Source organism: Myotis daubentonii, chromosome 3 (genome assembly GCF_963259705.1).
Source record: "Myotis daubentonii chromosome 3, mMyoDau2.1, whole genome shotgun sequence".
Taxonomy (NCBI): domain Eukaryota; kingdom Metazoa; phylum Chordata; class Mammalia; order Chiroptera; family Vespertilionidae; genus Myotis; species Myotis daubentonii.
In genome coordinates, this window is record NC_081842.1 from 176014335 (window position 1) to 176036291 (window position 21957).

A 21957-nucleotide genomic window follows, 5' to 3' on the forward strand; every position below is an offset into this window, starting at 1 on the left:
ACATTGGACGTAATTGGTGCAGGCCATTATGGAAAGTTGGTCAGAGTAGGTTTCACAGAGTCGGGGACATATTTAAGGTGAGACTTGAAGGATAAGAACATTTTAGCCCTACAAAGATACTACATTTTAGCCCGACAAAGATCCCTCTGCTGGGGGATGCCCTGTAAGGGAAAAGAATTAATTGCTAAGTTTTCAATAACTGAGTAGGTAGTGGTAGCAATTTCTGCATAGAAATAAATGCAACAAATTAAAACAAACACATTGTACAGAGAGAGAGAGAGAGAGAGAGAAGAGAGAGAGATGTTTGCTATTTATATAATAACTAGAGGCCCAATGCACAAATTCCTGCATGGGTAGGGTCCAGCCAGCCCGCCCTGATCGGGCCGATTGGGCTGAGCCGGCCAGGAGGAGGGGACGCGGGAGGTTGGCCGGCCGGCCCTGCCCCTGGTAAAACTCCTGCTCAAGGGGACAATTTGTATATTAGCCTTTTATTATCAGGATGTGTCTCCCATAAAAAAAGAAAAGGATTAAGTAGAGAACTGATTCCAATCTCCTATTCCAGCCCTCTGCCAACCCTGCTCCATTGACAGGGTTGACCCCACATCCATGGAATAATTGACATCAAGAATTGGTTGAAGCACTGAGGAGCAGCTGAGGCTTAACCATGGAACCCCTTGCCCACCAGACACAAGTCTCTGCCCTTCTGGGCTATTCCCAGCATGTATCTATAATCACCACATGCTCCCTAGTAACTTTAAACCATGAGTGAGACACACATGCTCCATCTCTAATCATGCTGAGCAAATAAACCAGAAATGATGTTTACAAAATCTGTCAATCTGAAAGGGGCCTACCTAATATTAGTTCTGAATCTAAATCTGAGTACAGCTGGGTTTCTGAGACTTCCCATTACATTGCTGCAGGCTTCTCCGCAGGAGCAGGGCTGTTTAATTACCTGTCTCAGCTGCATTTAGCAACTAAACAAATCAACCATTTCATCTGCCTCTCTCAGTTGTCCACCCCTTTGGTATTCTGGGTTCTTAGAGAGAGAGCGGAAAGTGCTAAAATGACAGGAGCGGGTGCAACAGACAGATGATTGATGTCTTCACACACATCGCATATTACGCTTTTTGATGCTTATTCAATGTGCTTTGCATGGGGTCCTATTGAAGTTGACAAGGCTAATGAGCAGCAGGATTGTCATGATTCTGATATGACAAGTAAAGGATGCAAGGAAATGTATCCAAGGAACGTGTGACCATGGTGTGATTTACTGTCAGTGCTAAGATGATAAAAATCAAATGTGATCAAGAAACCTATAGGCCTTCAACCCATGAGTTGGAAAGACCTGTCATGAAATAAACCACAGCTCATTCATTTTGCTAAAAGCTCTACTTTTAGGACCCTACAACAAGATATCAAAATACTCAAGTGGGAATATGAATGATGTTGCTTCGGGGGGGATGGGGAGGGGAAATTCTGGAAAGGAATGAATATGTCAGTGGGATGGGGGAGAATGCTTCCAAAAATGATGAACTCAAAATAAAATGGAACAGAAAGAACCCTATGATTAGTTCTGATGAGAGGATATTAAATAGCCATTTATGTTTAGAGATTAGGGTGAAAGAGGTACTATATATGCCACAAATGAAAAACAAACTCCCCAAGAATGAGGCTACAACTTTTAAATTAAGGGTGAAACATAGCATAATGACCTCCAAAGTTAGGTGTGTTCACTCAGATGATGCAAGACAAGCCATCCATTAGAGCTTGATTTATATATTAGTCTTTCTCGCTCATCTAAAATTTTAATCCTGGAGGCTCAAAACGTGCACAGTGTGTGCTCTGTCATACGGAAATATATTAAAGGTTCTCTTCAGTTTCCTAACACCAAGGTCAAGTGTCTATTGTCACTTATATCACTTTATATATATCATTTATGTTACTGTGTAGCCCATGTGATATCTGAGCTTTTGACACGTGATCTAACACTTTGCACTTACGACTCTATCTCGCCCTTTACTCATATTTCCTCCACCTGGAATATCAATTGTTCCTATTTCTGCAAACCCATTTTTCCAGGGTATAGTTCAAATGCCATCCTCCCAATAAACTCCGTTCATCTGTCTTGAAGAAGTAACGCCTCCCTCCTTAAATACACATAAGGCATTTTAGCAACACCTGAGCAATAATTCTCAATGGAGCGAGGCAAGGAAGGCATGACAATTGCCTTCAGGGACCTCACTGCAAACCGACAGAATCAGAGTCCTGGTAAGAGGAACAAATAGGGTCCTTAGTATTTTGAAAAAGGTCCCCTGACGTTTCTGATAGGCCATCTGTCCTCATTGATAACCACTGTTTCTATAGTTATTTGACCAGCAAAGCATACGACTCCATGTGTGAGAATTGTAACAGAGTTTGGTTGCCTCTGGGGAGGAGCACAGGGGGAGTGGGATGAGAGGAAAGCTTACTTTTTGCAGTGCATACTTCAGTAACTTTTAAATTTTGCCCATATATTATCTATTTTTGTTTTGCCCATGTATTATCTACTCAAACGCATAAAAAAAATGGCACAGATTTAGAAGCCAAATACTGTAACTCTTGATTTGTTTTTCTGATTTTCCCACTTACTAGCTACATTGATCTTAGGCAAGTCACTTTATCTAACTGACACTCAGTTTCCACATATTAAAAAAGAAAAGGAGACTGACCTGCATGGCTCAGTGGTTGTCAACCTATGAACCAGGAGGGCACGGTTCGATTCCCAGTGAGGGCACATGCCGGGTTTGTGGGCTTGTCCCCAGTAGGGGGATTGCAGGAGGCAGCCGATAAATGATTGTCTCATCATTAATGTTTCTATCTCTCTCTCCCTCTCCCTTCCTCTCTGAAATCAATAAAAATATATCTTTAAATGAAAAGGAGTTAATAGCTGCTAACCAATAGGGTAATTGTGAGAAATAAAGGAGAGCATGTATTTAAAGCAAAGAACTGACCTAGTATCCGATGCCCACTGCAACTCCCGGAGGGTCCAGTCATCCCACTGCCTTAAAAATTGCACTTACTGCCCAGCTGGTGTGACTCAGTTGGTTGAACATTATCCCATGCACAAGAGGTCACCGGACTAATTCCCAGGCAGGGCACATGCCAGGGTTTTGAGCTCGATCTCCAGTAGGGAGCATGTTTCTCTCTCATCAATGTTTCTATATCTCTCTCTCCCTTCCTCTCTCTAGTAAAATCAATAAAAAGATTTTTTTTTTAAAAATTGTATTTACTCTTATATAGTGAAAAGGAAACTCACATTTTAATGCCCTTCCTAAATCATATTCTCTAAATCCAGAGAATATGATTTAGAAAGGAAATAAAGCGAAATTTGTCAGTCTGTCTTGTCAAAACCAGAGAACAGGAACTGGTATTTTTGTTTCCCACAGTGGGGATATTGCTAATGCTCACTGCATATCACAATTGATGGCCAGCAGAAAGGTCACTGGAAAGAACTTTAATGCTTCTTCCTCACAATGCTGTGATTATCGTAATAGTAAACAGTTGCCAACAAAGCCATCCCTAAAAGTGCAAGTCTCCCCAGATGCGGGAAAACCATTCTTGTGTCATGATTAACAGCTTCCTAGAAGCAGTACAGCTAATGCTCAGCCACTGTAAAGTACTTTCACCTCCCTTTTCCCCCACAACTCCACTGGCCCACAATATATGAAGATGCTTCTTGAGCCATAATCCCTTTAAGGGTGGTGGCTAGGAGGTGGTAACCGGAGTGACCATCTACAGACAGCTAGAGCCTTAGGAACACCAATGAGAGCCATGAAACATGATTTTCCTCACCAGAAAGTTGATGGGGCAGAGGAAAAACCTGCAGCTTTGACCTCAGATAAGACACTACCCTGCTTCAATCCTTCCACTGCTGTTACCTGACACTGATGACAAAGCACAGGCTTACCACCGTGGATCTTGAGGCCCTAAAGCACCTGCCTCAATTGACAACACTTGTCTCTCTACTTAGTTTGACCCAGACACTCTGAAACAACCTCCATTCCTCCCACATGCTGGCCCCTTCCTACTGATCACCTATTTCCCAACTCACCTGTTCTCATCCTTTGTGCCTCAGCCAAAGAGCCTCTTCCTGGCTCTCTCTAAAGTGCTCCACCCCCAGGTGTGCTCGGACCACCCTGTTTGTTCCTTTGCATCACCTCTTACAATATACAACCATCTTACTGAGTTATTTTTGTTTATTATCAATCCCCTACCCAAGCCCAGAATCCAAGCTCTATGGGAACTTTTCCATTTTGTTTTCCCCAGTTGGTAGAAGTGTGGGATACTGTTGGAGTTCAGTAAGTATTTCAGGAAGGAGGGAATTAATGAATGAATGTGCTCTAAGCTGTAACCTGCCTCTGCTATTATCTAGCTGTACAATTTGGAGCAAACTTTAGTATTCTCATCTGTAAAATGGGTTTTGATAAGCTAGTTTCCTTTACATATTGTAAGGAGAAATAGAAGCAACTAAATTAACTAAACTAAACTTCTAATATTAAGAGGATTTTTAAAAATCATTCATCAAAATAAATAAATAATTTGTGGACATTTAAAATTAAGAAATCAATATTAAAAAGTAAATATATGTGATGATGTTATGTAGAAAAAGTGTGCAGCCCTTCTCTCATACATTTATTATACAAAATGTTGGGTATACCAACTATAAATACGAAAACATCTACAGATAACTAAATATAAAAAAATAATGCAATTGTGGGTAATTTTTCTTCCAGACCAAAAAAATTAAATTAAAAAAACACATTTTGCCACAACAAAATTTCAATTAACAATTAAATGTTTCATAATAGCTTATAAAAATTGCTTTTAAAAAGGAGCCTTTAAAAGGTCACAGACTAAAAGTACATGAAACGTACAACTGGGGAAAAATTACAATTTATTGAATAATTCCTATGTGTTTGCACTAAGCTACATTAATTAAGTCATATCTTAAATATATTTATTTAATTACCTACAACCTAGTATTTTTGTTCATACTATGTAGAAGAAAAATTAGGCTGCTATTTCACCTTCTAAAGTGTTTCCCCAAATGTCACCTTCTTAATGAGGCTTTACCTGGGCAACCTTTCTAAAATTGCCAACCCACGCCCTCCTAAATTCCTTATCCATTTTCCCTGCCTTAATATTCTGCATGGCATATATCGCCCATACTATGTAACTTACTTATTTTCTATATTCCCTCACTAAAATATAAGTCCTACAGGGCAGGGATATTTTTCTGCTGTGTCCTCTTCTGAAAGCCCAGTAGAGGACCATAGAGAAGATATTTAAATGTATAAATGAATGAATAATGAATGAATGAATGAATGAATGAATGAATGAGTGAATGAACAGCTGAATGTACTGGTGAGTTTCTATCAGGTGGTTCATAAAGTCTGTTGAACTCAAAGCCCTTCTACACCTTTATACTAGAGTTACTGAGTACAATATATACATACATAATATATATTGCATATATAATATATAGGTATAATGGACAGAAGTTGATCTGGGAAAATAAAATTAGTGAGACTGGTGACCGGAACTAGGAAATAAAGGTGAGAGAACACTTTCTTTCTAGAGGAAAACTGGCATTTTTTTAAGATGTACACAAAGTACAGTTATTATCCTTTTTTTAACATATTACAGAATATGATGATACAGGGTTTTACAGCTTTGAAATGGGAGGACAAATGACTGAAGCTAAACTGCATGATAAACTGAGCCTGAGCTAAGCCATGTTCTCCACCAAGGACAACTCTTGAGCTCTAATGCTATATGGGGAGGTAGGCTAAAAACTAATCAGGAAACCACTGAAGAGCAAAGCAAAGATTTCAGAGACCCAAAATACTAAGGAGATAGAAATGGAGACCAGGACCAGGAGGGAAAGGGGATTGGTAAATACCCGCAGACTCATGTGGAGTGCCTGGAAGCCTATGTCTTAGAAGAAAAGGCAAGCTGGACAGGGCCTGAACCTCACAATGTCAGGCATTCAATCAAATTACAACATGATGAGAAATACAACCAAACAACCACAGCCAGAGAAAACATCAAACAGCAGAAACACATCTAAAGTTGATCCAGATAACAGAATTAATTATTTAAAGTCCTTATAAACTACTAGAGGCCCAGTGCACGAATTCGTGTGTGGGTGGAGTCCGGCTGGCCCGCACCAATGGGGGTCCATCGGGCCTGGCCAGCCAGGGAGAGGGGCCGTGGGTGGTTGGTGGCCGGGGGAGGGCCGGCCGGGGGGGTGGGATGGCCATCAGGGCCCCAATCAGGCTGGTTGGCTGCTGCAGTGCGCATCATAGCCACCAGTCTCTCTGGTCATTCTGCCATTGCGGTAGCTGGGCTTTTATATATATACTAGGGGCCGGTGCATGAAATTCGTGCACTGGGTGTGTGTGGGGGGGGGAGGGGAGTGTCCCTCAGCCCAGCCGGCCCCCTCTCACATACTGGGAGCCCTCAGGCGTTGACCCCCATCACCCTCCAATCACAGGATCGGCCCCTTGCCCAGGCCTGACGCCTCTGACAGAGGTGTCAGGCCTGGGCAGGGGACCCTCATTTCCCCCCATCACTGGTTCTGCCCCCAGCCCAGGCCTGATGCCTCTGGCCCAGGCGTCTGGCCCGGGCAGTGGGGACCCCCAGACCCCTCCGATTGCTGGCTCTGCCCCTTGCCCAGGCCTGATGCCTCAGCCAGAGGCGTAGACCCCCATCACCCTCTGATCACCTGATCGGCCCCTGGCCCAGGCCTGATGCCTCCGCCAGAGGTGTCAGGCTTGGACAGGGGACCCCCATCACACCCCGATCACTGGCTCTGGCACCCGCCCAGGCCTGAGGCCTCTGGCCCAGGAATCATGCCTGGGCAGGGGACCCCCATCTCCCTCTGATAGCTTGCTCCACCCCCCGCCCAAGCCTGACGCCTCTGACTCATGCTTCAGGCCTGGGCAAGGGGACCATCATATCCCCCCAATCCCCGGCTCCGCCCCCCACCCAGGCCTGATGCCTCGGCCAGAGGAGTTGACCCTCATCACCCTCCGATCACCAATCACCGGATCGGCCCCTTGACCAGGCCTGAGGCCTCTGGCAGAGGTGTCAGTCCTGGGCAGGGGACTCTCATCTCCCCGCGGTTGCAGGCTCTGCCCCTGCCCAGGCCTAACACCTCTGGCCTAGGTGTCCGGCTCGGGCAGCGGGGACCCGCAGCTGCAGCGGCCCCGCGATCGTGGGCTCCGCTTTAGGCCCAGGCAAGGGACCCCTAGCTCCCAGGGCTGCCAGCTTCTACCGTGCCCAGCTCCCATCGCTGGCTCCACCCCTACTTCCTGCTATCACTGGCCAGGGCGGCAAAGGCGCCTGATTCTCCGATCATGGCTGGGGGGCAGGGCAAAGGCGGCCTTTGCCCTGCCCCCCAGCTCTTAGCTCCCCCCTGGGTTTCCGATCACTGTCAGTGGCAGGGGGCTTCTTCCTGCTTTCCCTTTCGCCTCCCTGCATTGTGCCTACATATGCAAATTAACTGCCATCTTGTTGGCAGTTAACTGCCAATCATAGTTGGCAGTTAATTTGCATATAGCCCTGATTAGCCAATGAAAAGGGTATTGTCGTACGCCAATTACCATTTTTCTCTTTTATTAGTGTAGACTAGAGGCCTGGCGCACGAAATTCATGCACAGGTACGGTCCCTAGGCCTGGCCTGTGATCAAGGCCATCTTCCCCAGCTGTTTGCAGCCAGCCCTGCCCCACCACCACCACCCATCCCTAGTTACCCTTTCTCCATCGGGTGATTGGTGCCTGATGGCCGGGGGGAAGGGACCAAGAGGTCGACTGTTCCTGCCCAGTCACCGGCCCCACCCCCGCCGTAGGTTGCAATCATGCGATCGGAGCCTGCCAGCCAGGGAAAGGGACTGAGAGGTGGTCAGTGCACCTCATGGTGACTGGTCCAGTGGTTGTTCCGCTGTTAGGGTCAATTTGCATATTACCATTTTATTATATAGGATAGTTGATTAATATCTTCAAGAAATGGCAAAAAAGATGGCATATACAGATTTTTTAAATGGAGAATTCCAACAAAAGAATTATAATTTAGAAAGAAATACAACAAACTCTAGAATAGAAATCTATAACTAAAAGTGAGGACTCAATAGATGGGCTTTAGCAGCAGATTAGGAAGAGAGAATTCAGTTAACTTGAAGATGGTTAAATAGAAAATATCTGATATCTAAAAGTTTAGTGTAAATTAAAGTACAATGTTAGGGGAAAAATCATTGATTCATATGCATGATAAATAAGAAAAAAAGACTACTATGTGCTTATAATTACTCTAGGCATATCATATTTGATTTCTATAGATCCCATGAGGCAGATATTAACTATTACTATCTCCTTTTACAGACAACAAAACTGAGCCATACATTTTAGGTAATTTTACAAGCTAGTGAGTGGATAAGCCCAACTTTGAACTTGGGCAGTTTGGCTCCAGATTCAATGTAATCAGTAAACTATACTACAGTAATTAATAACAGTTGTTTATATTTCTTACTCTCATTTTGAATTAAATCCTTCTTAATATATTTAATAGAATTAGTAATTAGTGACAACTCTAATGGAATATAAGGATGATTTTGTAAATATTTTTAAATTAACTAGAAGTTGTGCCCTGTTGCTTTCCTATTTCACATCTGAGGAAAGCTTGGCCAGTGGGCTCACACAGGCACAGCAAGGAACTAACTCAAAATGCAGGTTATCTTAGAATAAAAGAAATACTCTCACCAGTGTCAGCCTTGAAAATTTAAACCTAAAAAATAACAGCACATTTAATAAAAAATTATGGAAGAGAAGTATTCATCACAAATACTCAAAGAAAGAAATGGTAGAACTATTTGAAGAAATAACGTCTTACAAAACCCACATGGGACATGAAAAACACATATTGAATACTGCAAGCGACAGCATGAAATAAATAAATAGATGGCATACCCGATAGAATTATTTCAAGCTGCAGAGACTAACTCTGTCATGATCCTAAAAAGAACATGTCAACAAATTTTAAAAAAAACAAACACAATGGCCTACAGACTGGAAATGTTCAATATATATCCTAGTCTCAAGAAAGAAGATGCAAGGAGTACAATAATTCTAGGACCATCACTCTAATTTCCCCCACTAGCACAGAGATGCTCAAGGTATGCAGCAAAGGCTTTTACTCTTTAAGGAACAAGAAATGCCAGATGGTCATGCAGCAGTCAGAAAAGGAAGAGGCAATGGTGACCGAATAGCAAGCATTTACTGGATACTAGAGTGCTCCAAAGAATTTCAGAAGACAGCTAGTCTGTGTTTCACAGACTACATTGAACCGTTCAGTTGCATCAACCTTGAAAAGCAGTGGGATGCTCTGAAAGAAATAGGCGTGCCTAGGCACTTATTGTCTTGAGGTGTAACCTGTATTGTGGACAGAATATGGAGAGACAGAATGGTTTCCTGTAGACAAAGATGTCAGATAGGATGCATTTTATCTCCCCATCTGTATAATCTGTACACAGAACATACCATACAAAAAAAAAACCTGGGCTAGACTCGGAGAAAGGAGAAGTGAAAATTGGTGGAAGAAATATCAATAACTTAAGATATGCAGGTGACAACATCTTATTGGCAAGAATAAGCAATGATTTGAAATGACTTCTGATGAGAGTGAAAGCAGAAAGTGCCAAAACAGGACTGCATTTGAACATTGTGAACACAGAAAAAATACACAACTTTAACCTAGACAAGAAAGACATTGAAATTGTTCAAGATTTTGCTTGCCTTCGTTCAATCATCAATTCAAATGAAGACTGCATGCAGCCAAGAAATCAAGAGAAAACTGAAACTCAGACGGGCAGCCATGGAAGAATTAGGGAAGATGTGTCCTTAGAGACCAAGGCTAAGATCATCCACACCCTGGTGTACCCAATTACTATGTACAGATGCGAAAGTTGGACAGTGAAGAAGGCAGATAGGAAAATAACTGATTCATTTGAAATATGGTGTTGGAAGAGAGTCTACAGATACCCTGGACAGCCAGAAAGATGAACAAGTGGCTCCTAGGGCGAATTAAGCCTAACCCACTGCTGGAGGCAAACTGACAAAACGGAAGCCGTCCTACCTCAGACACATCATAAGAAGGCAGGGTTCTTTAGAAAAGGCAGTAATGCTAGGGAAAGGGAAGGCAGCAGGAAAAGAGGAGGACCAGCTATGAGATGGATTGGCTCCATAAAAGAAGCTGGAGGGCCCTAACTGGTTTGGCTCAGTGGATAGAGCATCAGCCTGTGGACTGAAGGGTCCCAGGTTTGATTCCGGTCAAGGGCATGTACCTTGGTTGCGGGCTCAATCCCCAGGAGGGGGTGTGCAGGAGGCAGCTGATCAATGTTTCTCTCATTGATATTTCTCTCTATCCCTCTCTCTTCCTCTCTGTAAAAAATCAATAAAATATATTTAAAAGAAAAAGCTGGAGACATGAGCCTATAGGAATTGAGCTGGGCTGCCGAGGGCAAGACATTGAGCACATCACACACCATGCAGGGGTCCTCAAACTTTTTAAACAGGGGGCCAGTTCACTGTCCCTCAGACCGCTGGAGGGACGGACTATAGTTTTAAAAAAAAACTATGAACAAATTCCTATGCACACTGCACATATCTTATTTTGAAGTAAAAAAACAAAACGGGAACAAATACAATATTTGTATTTGCATGTGGCCTGCAGGCCGTAGTTTGAGGACTACCGCATGGGGTCTCCAGGAATTGGAGCCAATTTATCAACTTGTCACACACACATAGGACAGCAGAGTTTAAGCTGGGCTCAGCTCATATACCCCATGTGGGGTTACAGTATAATTTTTGAAACTATTCTGACAAGAAAACTTACTTACCTTTCTCATCATTTGTCCGAGAAAGCCACCTAGGTGGCTACTCTAAGTTTTAATTCCCTGGCTGTTGATTAGCCAGAACAGGAACTATAAAATTAATTTGTAGTGAGAGGATACTAAAAACGGTAAAAGTTACCTTCTGGCGTTTCGCCATTAGAAATAAAGCTCTCACTATAAAATTTTTTTAAGTTCAAGAAAAAACATTGCTTGTACTCAGAAGATAAACCACTTTTCTGTCCTTAAACATCTGGACCTGAAGGGTTTTTTAAAGTCTATATTTGTGGTCTTGATTTTTAGAAAACCTTAAAAAGGCCTTCTTATAAAATCTGAAAAGCTTACACACACTTTGCACAATGTTACTCTGTGTACGACCTTGAAGGTGGGCAAAGCAGTCAAACCTGAGTTTTTGGTTTCTGGGAAGTGGTAGCAGGGACCCCACGTGCTTCCCAAGCATAGCTCACCATCCCCTTTCATAAGTGAGAACTTACCACATTTCCAGAAAACGTCTAAGACTAAATTCTGGAAACTTTAGGTTAGAGCACTACTTTAGTTTCTTCGACAAGAACTTAGAGAAAGTTCTTCCAACAAAAAAATACTGGTAACTTTAAAAAGAAAAATAATGCTTACCTTTGAACATTTCTGTAACTCAGCATCATCTGCAATCTGTGTGTCCAAAGTAGCAACCTAAATTTACAAGAAAAAATATATTCAATATTTGTAAAAGCATAACTTTATTTCTTCCTAGGTTTCCTGGGAAAAAAATCTATCTGTAAAATCTATGTTCCATGTGAGAGAATGCACCTGACCTGCATTCTAATCTCTTTCCTATATTTCTGAACTCCGTAAGTATAACACATAATGTAAATTTCAGAGAATATTTGCTTTTCTGTTGTTCTCTTTTCCCCTAAGTTATTCAAAAGTTGAACCGAAAGGTGATGGGCAAATACATACTCTATTTTTTTAAAATCCACGATCCCTAAAATTTTAATATAATCCTCCATTATATTGACACCATAAAAATTTCATTCTTGCCCTAACTGGTTTGGCTCGGTGGATAGAGCGTTGGTCTGCGGACTGAAGGGTACTAGGTTCAATTCTGGTCAAGGGCATGTACCTCAGTTGTGGGCACATCCCCAGTACAAGGTGTGCGGGAGACAGCTGATCGGTGTTTCTCTTTCATTGATATTTCTAACTCTTTATCCCTCTCCCTTCCTCTCTGTAAAATATCAGTTAAATATATTTTTAAAAAAATAATAATAACAAGACCCAAATATATGTTGGCTATAAAAAAAATTCATTCTTTTGACAAAATCAAGAGTCTGGTCAGGTTTAGTTTTAAATTCTGGCCTTAAAACCAAGTTTGCAAGGTCAGTGAAGTCAGACAAGTGTGGAAAAAGTAATGTGTCTGACTTTCCCCAGCAAGTTCAGACCATCTCTCTAGGAGAAATGGCTGGCAAGGACACAAAAAGGAAGACCTGGACTAGTGGGAGGCTCATGGAATACCTAAAGCTTTTAATCCTGGCCTAAAACTATTGTTCAAAGCTCCAATGGTGGACACCCACAGAAATGAATGGCTTACAAGCAAAATACTTTACTGATGATTTGCATCTGTAAGTTGTTAATAAAATATGATGCATCTGGAGGGAGGAGATAAGTTAACGATCCAACTAAAGCTTTTAAAAGTACTGCAGATAAGTAGATGCTGGAAGAAAATAATATGAAAAACACTGGAGTACATGTATGCATGCCTTCATTCATCTTGCCTGACTTCTTTCTGCTCTTCATTCTTCAAAACAAGCTACAACTCTTAATGAATAAGCTGTCACTTTAAATTTCCAACCTCAAATTCTGTCCCCTCTTTCTAGCCCCTCTGTTGTAACCTCTCCATATGATAAATGATATCCGGAAGGGTAGTTGTAAGGAGGATAACCTTTCAACAAAAAGGAGCTCATCACAAAACGGGCCATTTATAAATACTGATACACCATATTACTTTGGATATCAAACCATAAAGGATGATAGCCCAGTCATTTCCTAGGTGATAGCCTAATGACAAAATAGCATTCAAAATCTATGAAGTAAAGAAGCAAGTAGTCTCTGAGGACTGATATGCAAGTATAAAATTAGCAAGAAGAGAATGTATGAACTGTTTTGACTCATCTTAATGACACCGGAAAATTTCTGACTATAGTGGCTGCATATTCTGAATGGAGAAGAGAAATGAAAAATCTCCAACCAGCCAACAAGTACTACTAATGATAAACGTATGTAAGAAAATGTTAATGACAATAGAAATTGAATAGAATATTTTATTACGAACGTGTTTAGTGAACACGGTAGAGACTTTTTAAGCACAGATTTCTGCTTTCATGTGGATTCATATGGGGAAATGGAATCAATCCCTTACTCAATGAATCTAATAACAGGTGAAAGGAAGTCTAATGGACCACTGGCACTATAAACTTATACCTAACCTAAATTACTTCCTGTTCTCCCAAATACATTTGATAATCATTCTTTCATTTTTCTCATAAAACTGTAAGATTCTTTGTGAAACATAGGGCTAATATTCACATCCCTTTCAGTGTACAATAAAACAAACAGATCATAAAAGCAATCATAAAAATGCCAGCAATTTTTAAGCAGCTGAGATAGGTTATAAATTTAAAGGCAAGTCCTCTCTCTCCTAACATTTTTCTGCCTATTGTCGACCTAAATGGTTTCAGCATGAACTGAGGGTCTGCTAATTGTAACTGAAACTTGTGTGCAGTCCTTACGTGTTCTTATAGCTTAAAATGCAAAAATAAATAAATAAAAATCAATTGATTGATTTAATAGGAAAGAAAGGCAGGAGGAAATAATAAGGACAGGCTGGCTACTCTTTGACTATCCCATTCCTTTAAATTGTAATGGTAAGGGCTTGACATGAAATGAGACATGAGTGTTTTTTATTTGAAGATTTTAACATACCATTACTTCATAATCGGGGCCCAGTATGTTTTCCCATCTCGATTTCAGCTCATTTTCTGAAAAGTCAGGGGCTCTTTCTGGGTTAAAAAAGAAATTAAAAAAGGATGTTAAAGATGTTAAAGATGTTAAAGCTACTGTGAGCCAAGCGCACTACTTAATTCTTCAATAATAGCAGTTTCCATAAATAAAATGGAAATAAGTAAAATGAAAATGCATTAACTTAGACCTACTAGGTAATGTAAATCAGAAGTACCCTATAAGACTAATGGAAAAATGTAAAGACCGGCATGACCAAATTATGAAGGGGCTTTTGTTGTTAAGGAATACTGTAAAGGGAAGAAGTGATGAGGTATAAATGAAATTTGAATTACATACAGCTTATAAGTAAACATCCTTATAAGTCAAATGCATCTGGTTTTGCTTTATATAATATGTCAGGACAAACAAGGATTTAATTTAAATATTAATTATTTCAAAGCAGTACCTTCCACTCACCCATAGGAAAAGTAAAAACGCATCAAGCTATCTTTCCTATCAAGTAGGCATATCAACACAATCCATTCAGACTTTTCTCTTAGGTGGATATAAAGGCATGTCTGGTTTTAATTCAACCACTGAGTCCATGAGATTTAATATACAGTAATAGAAACTTTGCTTTTACTTTGGTCTTTGTGGTTTCGTTGTATCTTTAAGATTTTCTTACCTGACATTAATATTGCCTTTTTTACACAGGTAAGATGATGTTAAAGGGCTAAGACAGACTTTAAGTGTCTTGCCTGTCTTCCACATCAGCTTAGCCTGCAGCCTACCACACCGTTTGTACTCTGAATAATGCCTACTAGTCAAAAGTCAAAGTACTAAAACTATAATTTCAGATTATATTTATAGTAGTAGCATATAATAAACAAAACCCCACCTTTTTTCTTTAAGTTGAAGGAAAACTCTCAATTTTGTCACAAGATTAGACAAGTCACAGAACACTTATCACAACTGACATAACTATTTATCTAAAATCAAACAAAACTTGCAACATCAGCTCTTTCAGTCTTCAGCATGGACAGTTCATCTTGGATGCTTAATTACATAAACATAATTGCATAAAACTTAACTAAAACAGACTAACCTCAAAAATCAAAGACGAAGATTAATGAACACTGAAAAATTTAAATTACTAAATTTATAAAAGTATATCCATGAACTAACTATATGTTAGTTTACATTTCAGGGATAACTAACCAAAGATCCTATTAAAAACCAAATATCATTCTTGTGGGCTCTGCACCTTTGTGCCTACTTCTTGTTAACATTTCTATAAGAAATTACATTAAGAGTTCTACCATCCTGCCCATTAAACTTCTTCCAGCCAGCCAGTGTGGCTCAGTTGGTTAATCAACGTCCCATACACCAGGCGATTGCTGGTTCAATTTCTGGTCAGGGCACATGCCCCAGTGGGGGTCGTGCAGGAGGCAGCCCATTGATGTTTCTATCTTTCTCTCCCTCTCCTATCCTCTCCCTCCAAAATCAATAAAAACATATATTTTTTTTAAAAAAAATCTTCCAGACAACAGTTTCTTATTTGGTAAACTAATTTGAATAAAATTTGCAATGCCTTGGTTGAATTGTAAGCTTAAAAACATGATATTTAAAGATGATATTTCATATACATGTATAAAATAATGTTGCCATTTCCCCTTCAATTCTTTTTTTAAAATATATTTTTACTGAATTCAGAGAGGAAGGGAGAGGGAGAGAGATCGAAACATCAATGATGAGAGAGAATCATTGATCAGTTGCCTCCTGAATGCCCCCTACTGGGGATCAAGCCTGCAATCTGGGCATATGCCCTTGACTGGAATCAAATCCAGGATCATTCAGTCTGTAGGCTGATGCTCTATCCATTGAGCCAAACCGGCCAGGATCCCCTTCAATTCTTTTGATAATACTTTACATTTCAATAATAAAATGAAAGCACAGTCATGAGATTTAAAACAACACAAAATCTAAGTACCAGAGGAAAGAGATCAATTTCTTTTCAGCAGCTCAATAAATCCTAGGCTACACAAAATGATCAAAAAAATAAATAGTACGATGATCAGAAATTATTATTTCAATGGCAGTAAAGGGGAACAGAATATACCACCCCAAAATATGCCATTTTGACATGTAGGTTACTTTGAGCTGAAGGTAATAAAAACTCAACATACTCAGGAAAGAAGTTTGACCTCTCCCTTAACTACCTAAACGAATTTACATAGGGAGTCTAGCCCAGAAGAGCTATTACCATAGACAACTTTTTTTTTTATCTGAAAGACCTACCTGCATGGCAGGGCAAACTTCTAATTTACCAAACATCTGCCCTTCTTGAGGTCCTGTGAATTATCCTCTCCCCCCCACCCCCCCACTTTCAAGCTCAGGTTCCTATCCCATTCCTTAGCTCAGAATGGCATATACGCCTCACTTTGCTCTTGGGTCCCCCATTTTTATGGGGCTCCGCCACCTGAAATTTTCTCCTGCTAACCTGTCTTATGTCATTTAATTATTTATCCGGCTAAACAAACTGAAAGGGAAGAAGGAAAAAATGTTTCACCTCTGCAGCAAAAAAAAAAAAAAAAAAAAAAAAGGCTAATAACTTCATAGCTGTTGGAATATTTTGGTCTTACTCTCATTTGAAGTTCTATATACCCATGAAGAAAAATGTACTAAGATGGATCCAAAAAGAGAAAATAAAATACTTCTAAAAGTATTTCTAACTTCAGAATGTATTTGATTTCCACTGAAAAACCTATCTGGGTTCACTTGAATTTAAACAGCAAAGACTAACTACAATTCACTTGGTTCAAAAAGAACAAGATGAGCCCTAGCTGGTTTGACTCAGTGGATAGAGCGTAGGCCCAGGTTTGATTCTGGTCAAGGGCGTGTTGGAGTGCATGCAGGAGGCAACCAATCCATGCGTCTCTCTCACATCGATGATTCTCTCTCTGTGTGTCTCTCCCCCTCCCTTCTGCTCTCTCTCTCTAAAAAAAAACCAAAAAACAAAACAAAAAACCAATGGAAAAATATCCTCAGGTGAGGATTACCAAAAACAAAACAAAACACCCCAACAAGGTGAATTTCCAAATCATAGGAAAAATTTTAACCTGAATGAGGGATTACTCCTTCCTTCAGGCCACTCTTTCCTGAGAGAAGACAATCAAAATCAAAAGCCAAAATTTCTCTGGAACATGTGTGGTTTAAGTATTCCATTTCATTCAACTGACAAGGTCTTGCTGAGCACTTAGTGTAGGAGACTGTGTGGGACGGTTACTGAATATGCTTGCAGAACAGAGTCAGCTCTAGTAGCTGAGGGCTCAAAGTGCAAAGTAAAAGAACAAAGTTGCCTATCCGTTAAAAAGAAAAGTAAAAGACAAATATTTAGCTACCTGGCAATTTGATGAAACATAAAAAAATGTATACATTATTAATTTTTATGGTGAAAAGGAAGTACTTCTATATGTATACAGATAGCTATCCTATATAATAAAAGCCTAATATGCTAAGTGTCCGGTCATCTGGTGACCGGTCAACTGTTCAACCAATCAAAGCATAATATGCTAATGACATGCCAAGGCCGCTCAACCGCTTGCTATGGTGTGCACTGACCACCAGAGGGCAGACAGTAGACCGGTCAACCAGTCGCTATGACGTGCACTGACCACTAGGGGGCAGACACTCCAACCAGTGGGTTAGCTTGCTGCTGGGGTCTGGCCGATCAGGACTGGGCGAGACAGGGACAGACATGCCCTGGAGCCCTCCCACAGTCCTCTTCGGCCCTGATCGTGCACTGGTGGGTCCCTCAGCCTGGCCTGCACCCTCTCGCAATCTGGGACCCCTCAGGGGATGTCAGAGAGCCAGTTTTGGCCCAATCCCACAGGCTACTCCCCTTGGGAGGGCACCAGATACCGGGCTCATGGCTGGCAAGTGCTGCTATGGTGGCATAAGCCTCTCCTGATCAGGACTGATTGGGCACGAGCCCACAGCAGGGGCAGTGAGGCTGGAATGAGCGGGAGTGGCAGGTAAGAGCTGCAGGCGGCGTTGGACTGCGGGTTTTCACCCAATCCCCGCAGGCCACCCAGAAGGACCCCACCCATGCATGAATTCGTGCACTAGGCCTCTGGTATATCTATATCACTATTATACAAGCTAAAATATGCCGCAATTTAAAATTCTGACAAGATTAAAAATACTCATCATATACTAATAATAATGCATTCAAAATTAATATAAACAAAGAATAAACAACAATATGCTTGGTTCCCAACTGCCACAAGTGTTGTTGTTGATATTAAAAATACTCTCTGCCGAAACCGGTTTGGCTCAGTGGATAGAGTGTCGGCCTGTGGACTGAAAGGTCCCGGGTTCGATTCCGGTCAAGGGCATGTACTTGGGTTGCAGGCACATCCCCAGTGGGAGATGTGCAGGAGGCAGCTGATCGATGTTTCTCTCTCATCGATGTTTCTAACTCTCTATCCCTCTCCCTTCCTCTCTGTAAAAAATCAATAAAATATATTTTTTTTAAAAAATACTCTCTTTTATAGAGCCAAAATGCCTCTAAAACTCCTCACATTACATTAACTAAAAAGAGAGAAAAGGGTTAACAAATGAGAAAGTCAAACTGCTTTGAATTGAATGCTTTGTGCCTACCCAGTTTTTCTAAGGCTTGTATGTTGTCATTTTTTAGATTATCCATTCTTTCTTCAGTTTCCTCATCTTCAACATCCAAATTAGTTTCTGTGTCCACTGCTCCAGCTAGAGAGAAGGCTGGTGGTTTTGATGGTTCGACAACAGTTCCTAAAACAAGAATTGTACACTTGAATCACTAACAGCTAAAGGCCATATTTAAGTGAGCTTTTGCCCCTCCTGTTCTACTGTTTCACAACCTCATTACAAACATCTCAGGTAACTTAATAAATATGACTCCTTTATTTAAAATTTCATGTGTGATAACCAATCAATTCCTTAAAAAATAAATATGTTGGTAGTATTGAAAAGAATAAGGAAGTAGGCAGTGAGAAGAGAAAACCAAGGTAAAGTCAATGACAAAGCAGGAGTACGGATGGGGAATTCTTCTTGATTAAGAAACCAAAGAAACTTAACACATGCAATAAGTGCAATGCATTATCCGTTCATGATTTCATGGGATTTGTTTGGTGGGAGAAACAAGAGAAGCTACAATATATTTAGGGACAATTGGGAAAATTTAAGTATGTGTTGGGTATCTGGTGTTAGGGAATTACTATAAATTTTCTTTGGTGTGAAAATGACATTATGTTTACCTAAAAAATATCCTTCATTGTAAAGCTATAGTCTGAAGTGTGTAGGGCTAAAGTGTCATAATGTCTATGACTCATTCTGAAATGGCTCAGGGAAAAAACATGCTTAGATGAAGCAAATATGGCAAAATGATAGCTGCTGAATCTAAATAGTGGATATTTCATATATTATTTTTCAGTTTTTCTATGTTTGCAATTTTTATAATAAATGGTTAAAAAAGATAACCAGCTAAAAGTTCCTATGATCTTCACATGAGGTTTTAAACTACACATAGGATTTTTAAAAATCATAAATCCATTGATAAAAACTAAATGCACAGCCCAGGCTTGCGAAAGGAATGCCAGCTAGCAGCTACTAGTGTCACTGGAGAGAATGGTTACACACCAGAGTTTATAGTACAAAGCAGTATGATGATGTGATTGTGTGCTACAAAACATATACAAATAGATACACAAACAACTACGGAGGGGTGGGCAAAAATAGGTTAAGTTAGCAGCCATCATTATCTCAAAGATCCTATACAATAAAAGCCCAATATGCAAATTTGCAAATTGTCCCCTTGAACAGGAGTTTGACCGCTCGCTATGACATGCGCTGACCACCAGGGGGCGGCGTGGAACATGGCGGGGGTCAGCAACATGATGCTGGCAGCAGGCAGCAGTGGAGGTACTGCTGGCCCTGATGGGCCCTGATGAGAGCAGGACCGCAGCAGGATGGTGGAGCAGGTGAGCGAGCGGTGCCAGGCCAAGGCAGGTGTGAGCAGGGCCCAATCGCCCTGCCGATTGCCCCGAAGATGGCAACCAGTGGTGGTGGTGAGGCCTGATGACTCAGGTGGAGGGGGGCGCGTGGGTGCCCAGGGGCCCAGATGCTGCCCAGGGCCCAGAGGTCAGCTGGGACCTGCCCTTCCACCCCAGACGCTCGTGCTTCGATCACCAGCCAGGCCTAGGGACCACACCTGTGCACAAATTGCATGCACCGGGCCTCTAGTAAGTCATAAGGATATGAAAAAATAATAATAATAAGAAGAAAAAGATAAATAATACAATAAATAATAAATAATAAAATAAGAATAAACTGTTTTGCATACTCACAACTGTAGACCTATTTTTGCCCACCTCTATATAAGGTATACAAAAAGTAGGATTTACAGGAGAAAAAGTAAGATTTAGAATGCCAGAGGGAGCTATTGTGCAAGAGCTAGAATCTGTACAGTTTATTTCAGTAAAACAGACTTAAATGCTGTGTGGAAGGTATACCAAGCTTTGTTACATGGGCCAGAAGGCAAGGGTATAACCACTCCCCTACCTCACACAGTGGCCACACAAAAACAAATGATTACAATGGAGTGTGATAAATTGTACAACAGAGTGCTCTTCAAAGGGTGTAGTGAAACACACAGTAAGGACACCCAAAATATGGCAGAAGATGTGCAGATTTAGAGCCAAAACTTATCCCAATACAGATTTAAAATGTAGGCATGCCCAATAAAGAATTGCTAATTTGCCCTTGCTGATTTGGCTCAGTGGATAGAGTGTCTGCCTGCAGACTGAAGGGTCCCAGGTTTGATTCTAGTCAAGGGCACATGCCCAGGTTGCAGGCTCGATCCCCAGTGGGGGGTGTACAGGAGGCAGCCGATCGATGATTCTCTCTTATCATTGATGTTTCTATCTCTCCCTCTCCCTTTCTCTCTCTGAAATCAATAAAAATATATTTTTAAAAAAAGAGAATTGCTAATTCCCGGCTGACATACTTTATTTGATATAGCGGACTGAAGCCAAGGGCTAGATCAGAGCTATTAAAACCATTATATTGATATAAATATTTATGTAAACCTTTTAAGGTCAATATAGCATTTGTACAATTTGTACTATTTGAGCAATTTTAAATTTCATACATACAATGCAGTTGACAGGGCATCTGTCTTTCAGCAGCAAAATTTCCACTATTGCATAAACTTAAAAAGTTCCAATTTAATATAAATCAATAGCAGTTGAAAGCAAAGGCTTCCAGGCTTATTATACCTTCAGAGGAAGGGGAAAAAACAACAACTGTATTCATCTCCTGATAAATTCTAATAGAATTATTCCTTTCTCAGTAGTTCTATATCTAGTCATTCATATTAAGTTGAATATGTGTCCCCGTGATTGTCGAATTTTGTTGATCTATATGTTTATAAGTTGATAATTAAAAATTGACATGCATACAATCATGTTTTTGTTCCCTAAGGAAAGTTTACTATTGATATAATCTAAAAACCAACAAATATTTTTATAAACATAAAAATGTTCTTGAGCCCTAACCGGTTTGGCTCAATGGATAGTGTCGGCCTGCGGACTGAAGGGTCCCAGGTTCGATTCTGGTCAAGGGCATGTACCTTGGTTGCGGGCACATGCCCAGTGGGGAATGTGCAGGAGGCAGCTTAATCGATGTTTCTCTCTCATCGATGTTTCTAGCTCTCTATCCCTCTCCCTTCCTCTCTGTAAAAAATGAATAAAATATATATTTTTTAAAAAATGTTCTTGAGAGAAATTCAGGTTTTATTTTCTCCTGCTATATTTCAAAAGGTAAATCGAGAGAGATTAGAATCAAATATATCACTGGAAGTAAATGAAATCTGAAGTTTGCAAAATGTCAAAGCATTAGACAAATGAGAGCTCCTGAACAAAAGGTGCCAAAGCTTTATTATTCAAATGTAAGTAATGAATGAAATTTGGGAGTTTTTAGGGAAAATGATTTCCATCTC

The 21957-nt window shown here is 40.6% G+C and overlaps 1 protein-coding gene across 14 annotated transcripts in view; it reads right to left on the minus strand.

Annotated features, from left to right (window-relative positions):
• Positions 1 to 21957, minus strand: part of PATJ (PATJ crumbs cell polarity complex component) — a 305718-nt gene that overhangs the window by 233629 nt on the left and 50132 nt on the right. For all 14 annotated transcript variants that reach the window (XR_009451968.1, XR_009451967.1, XM_059689351.1 and 11 more), the window contains exons 12-14: positions 18585 to 18731; positions 13905 to 13981; positions 11562 to 11618 (exon numbers count right to left, since the gene is read on the minus strand). Coding sequence is in view for 12 of the 14 variants with exons in the window: in XM_059689351.1 (XP_059545334.1) it covers positions 11562 to 11618; positions 13905 to 13981; positions 18585 to 18731 (281 nt within the window). In the remaining 2 variants the exon portion in view is untranslated. The remainder of the gene's footprint in view (positions 1 to 11561; positions 11619 to 13904; positions 13982 to 18584; positions 18732 to 21957) is intronic.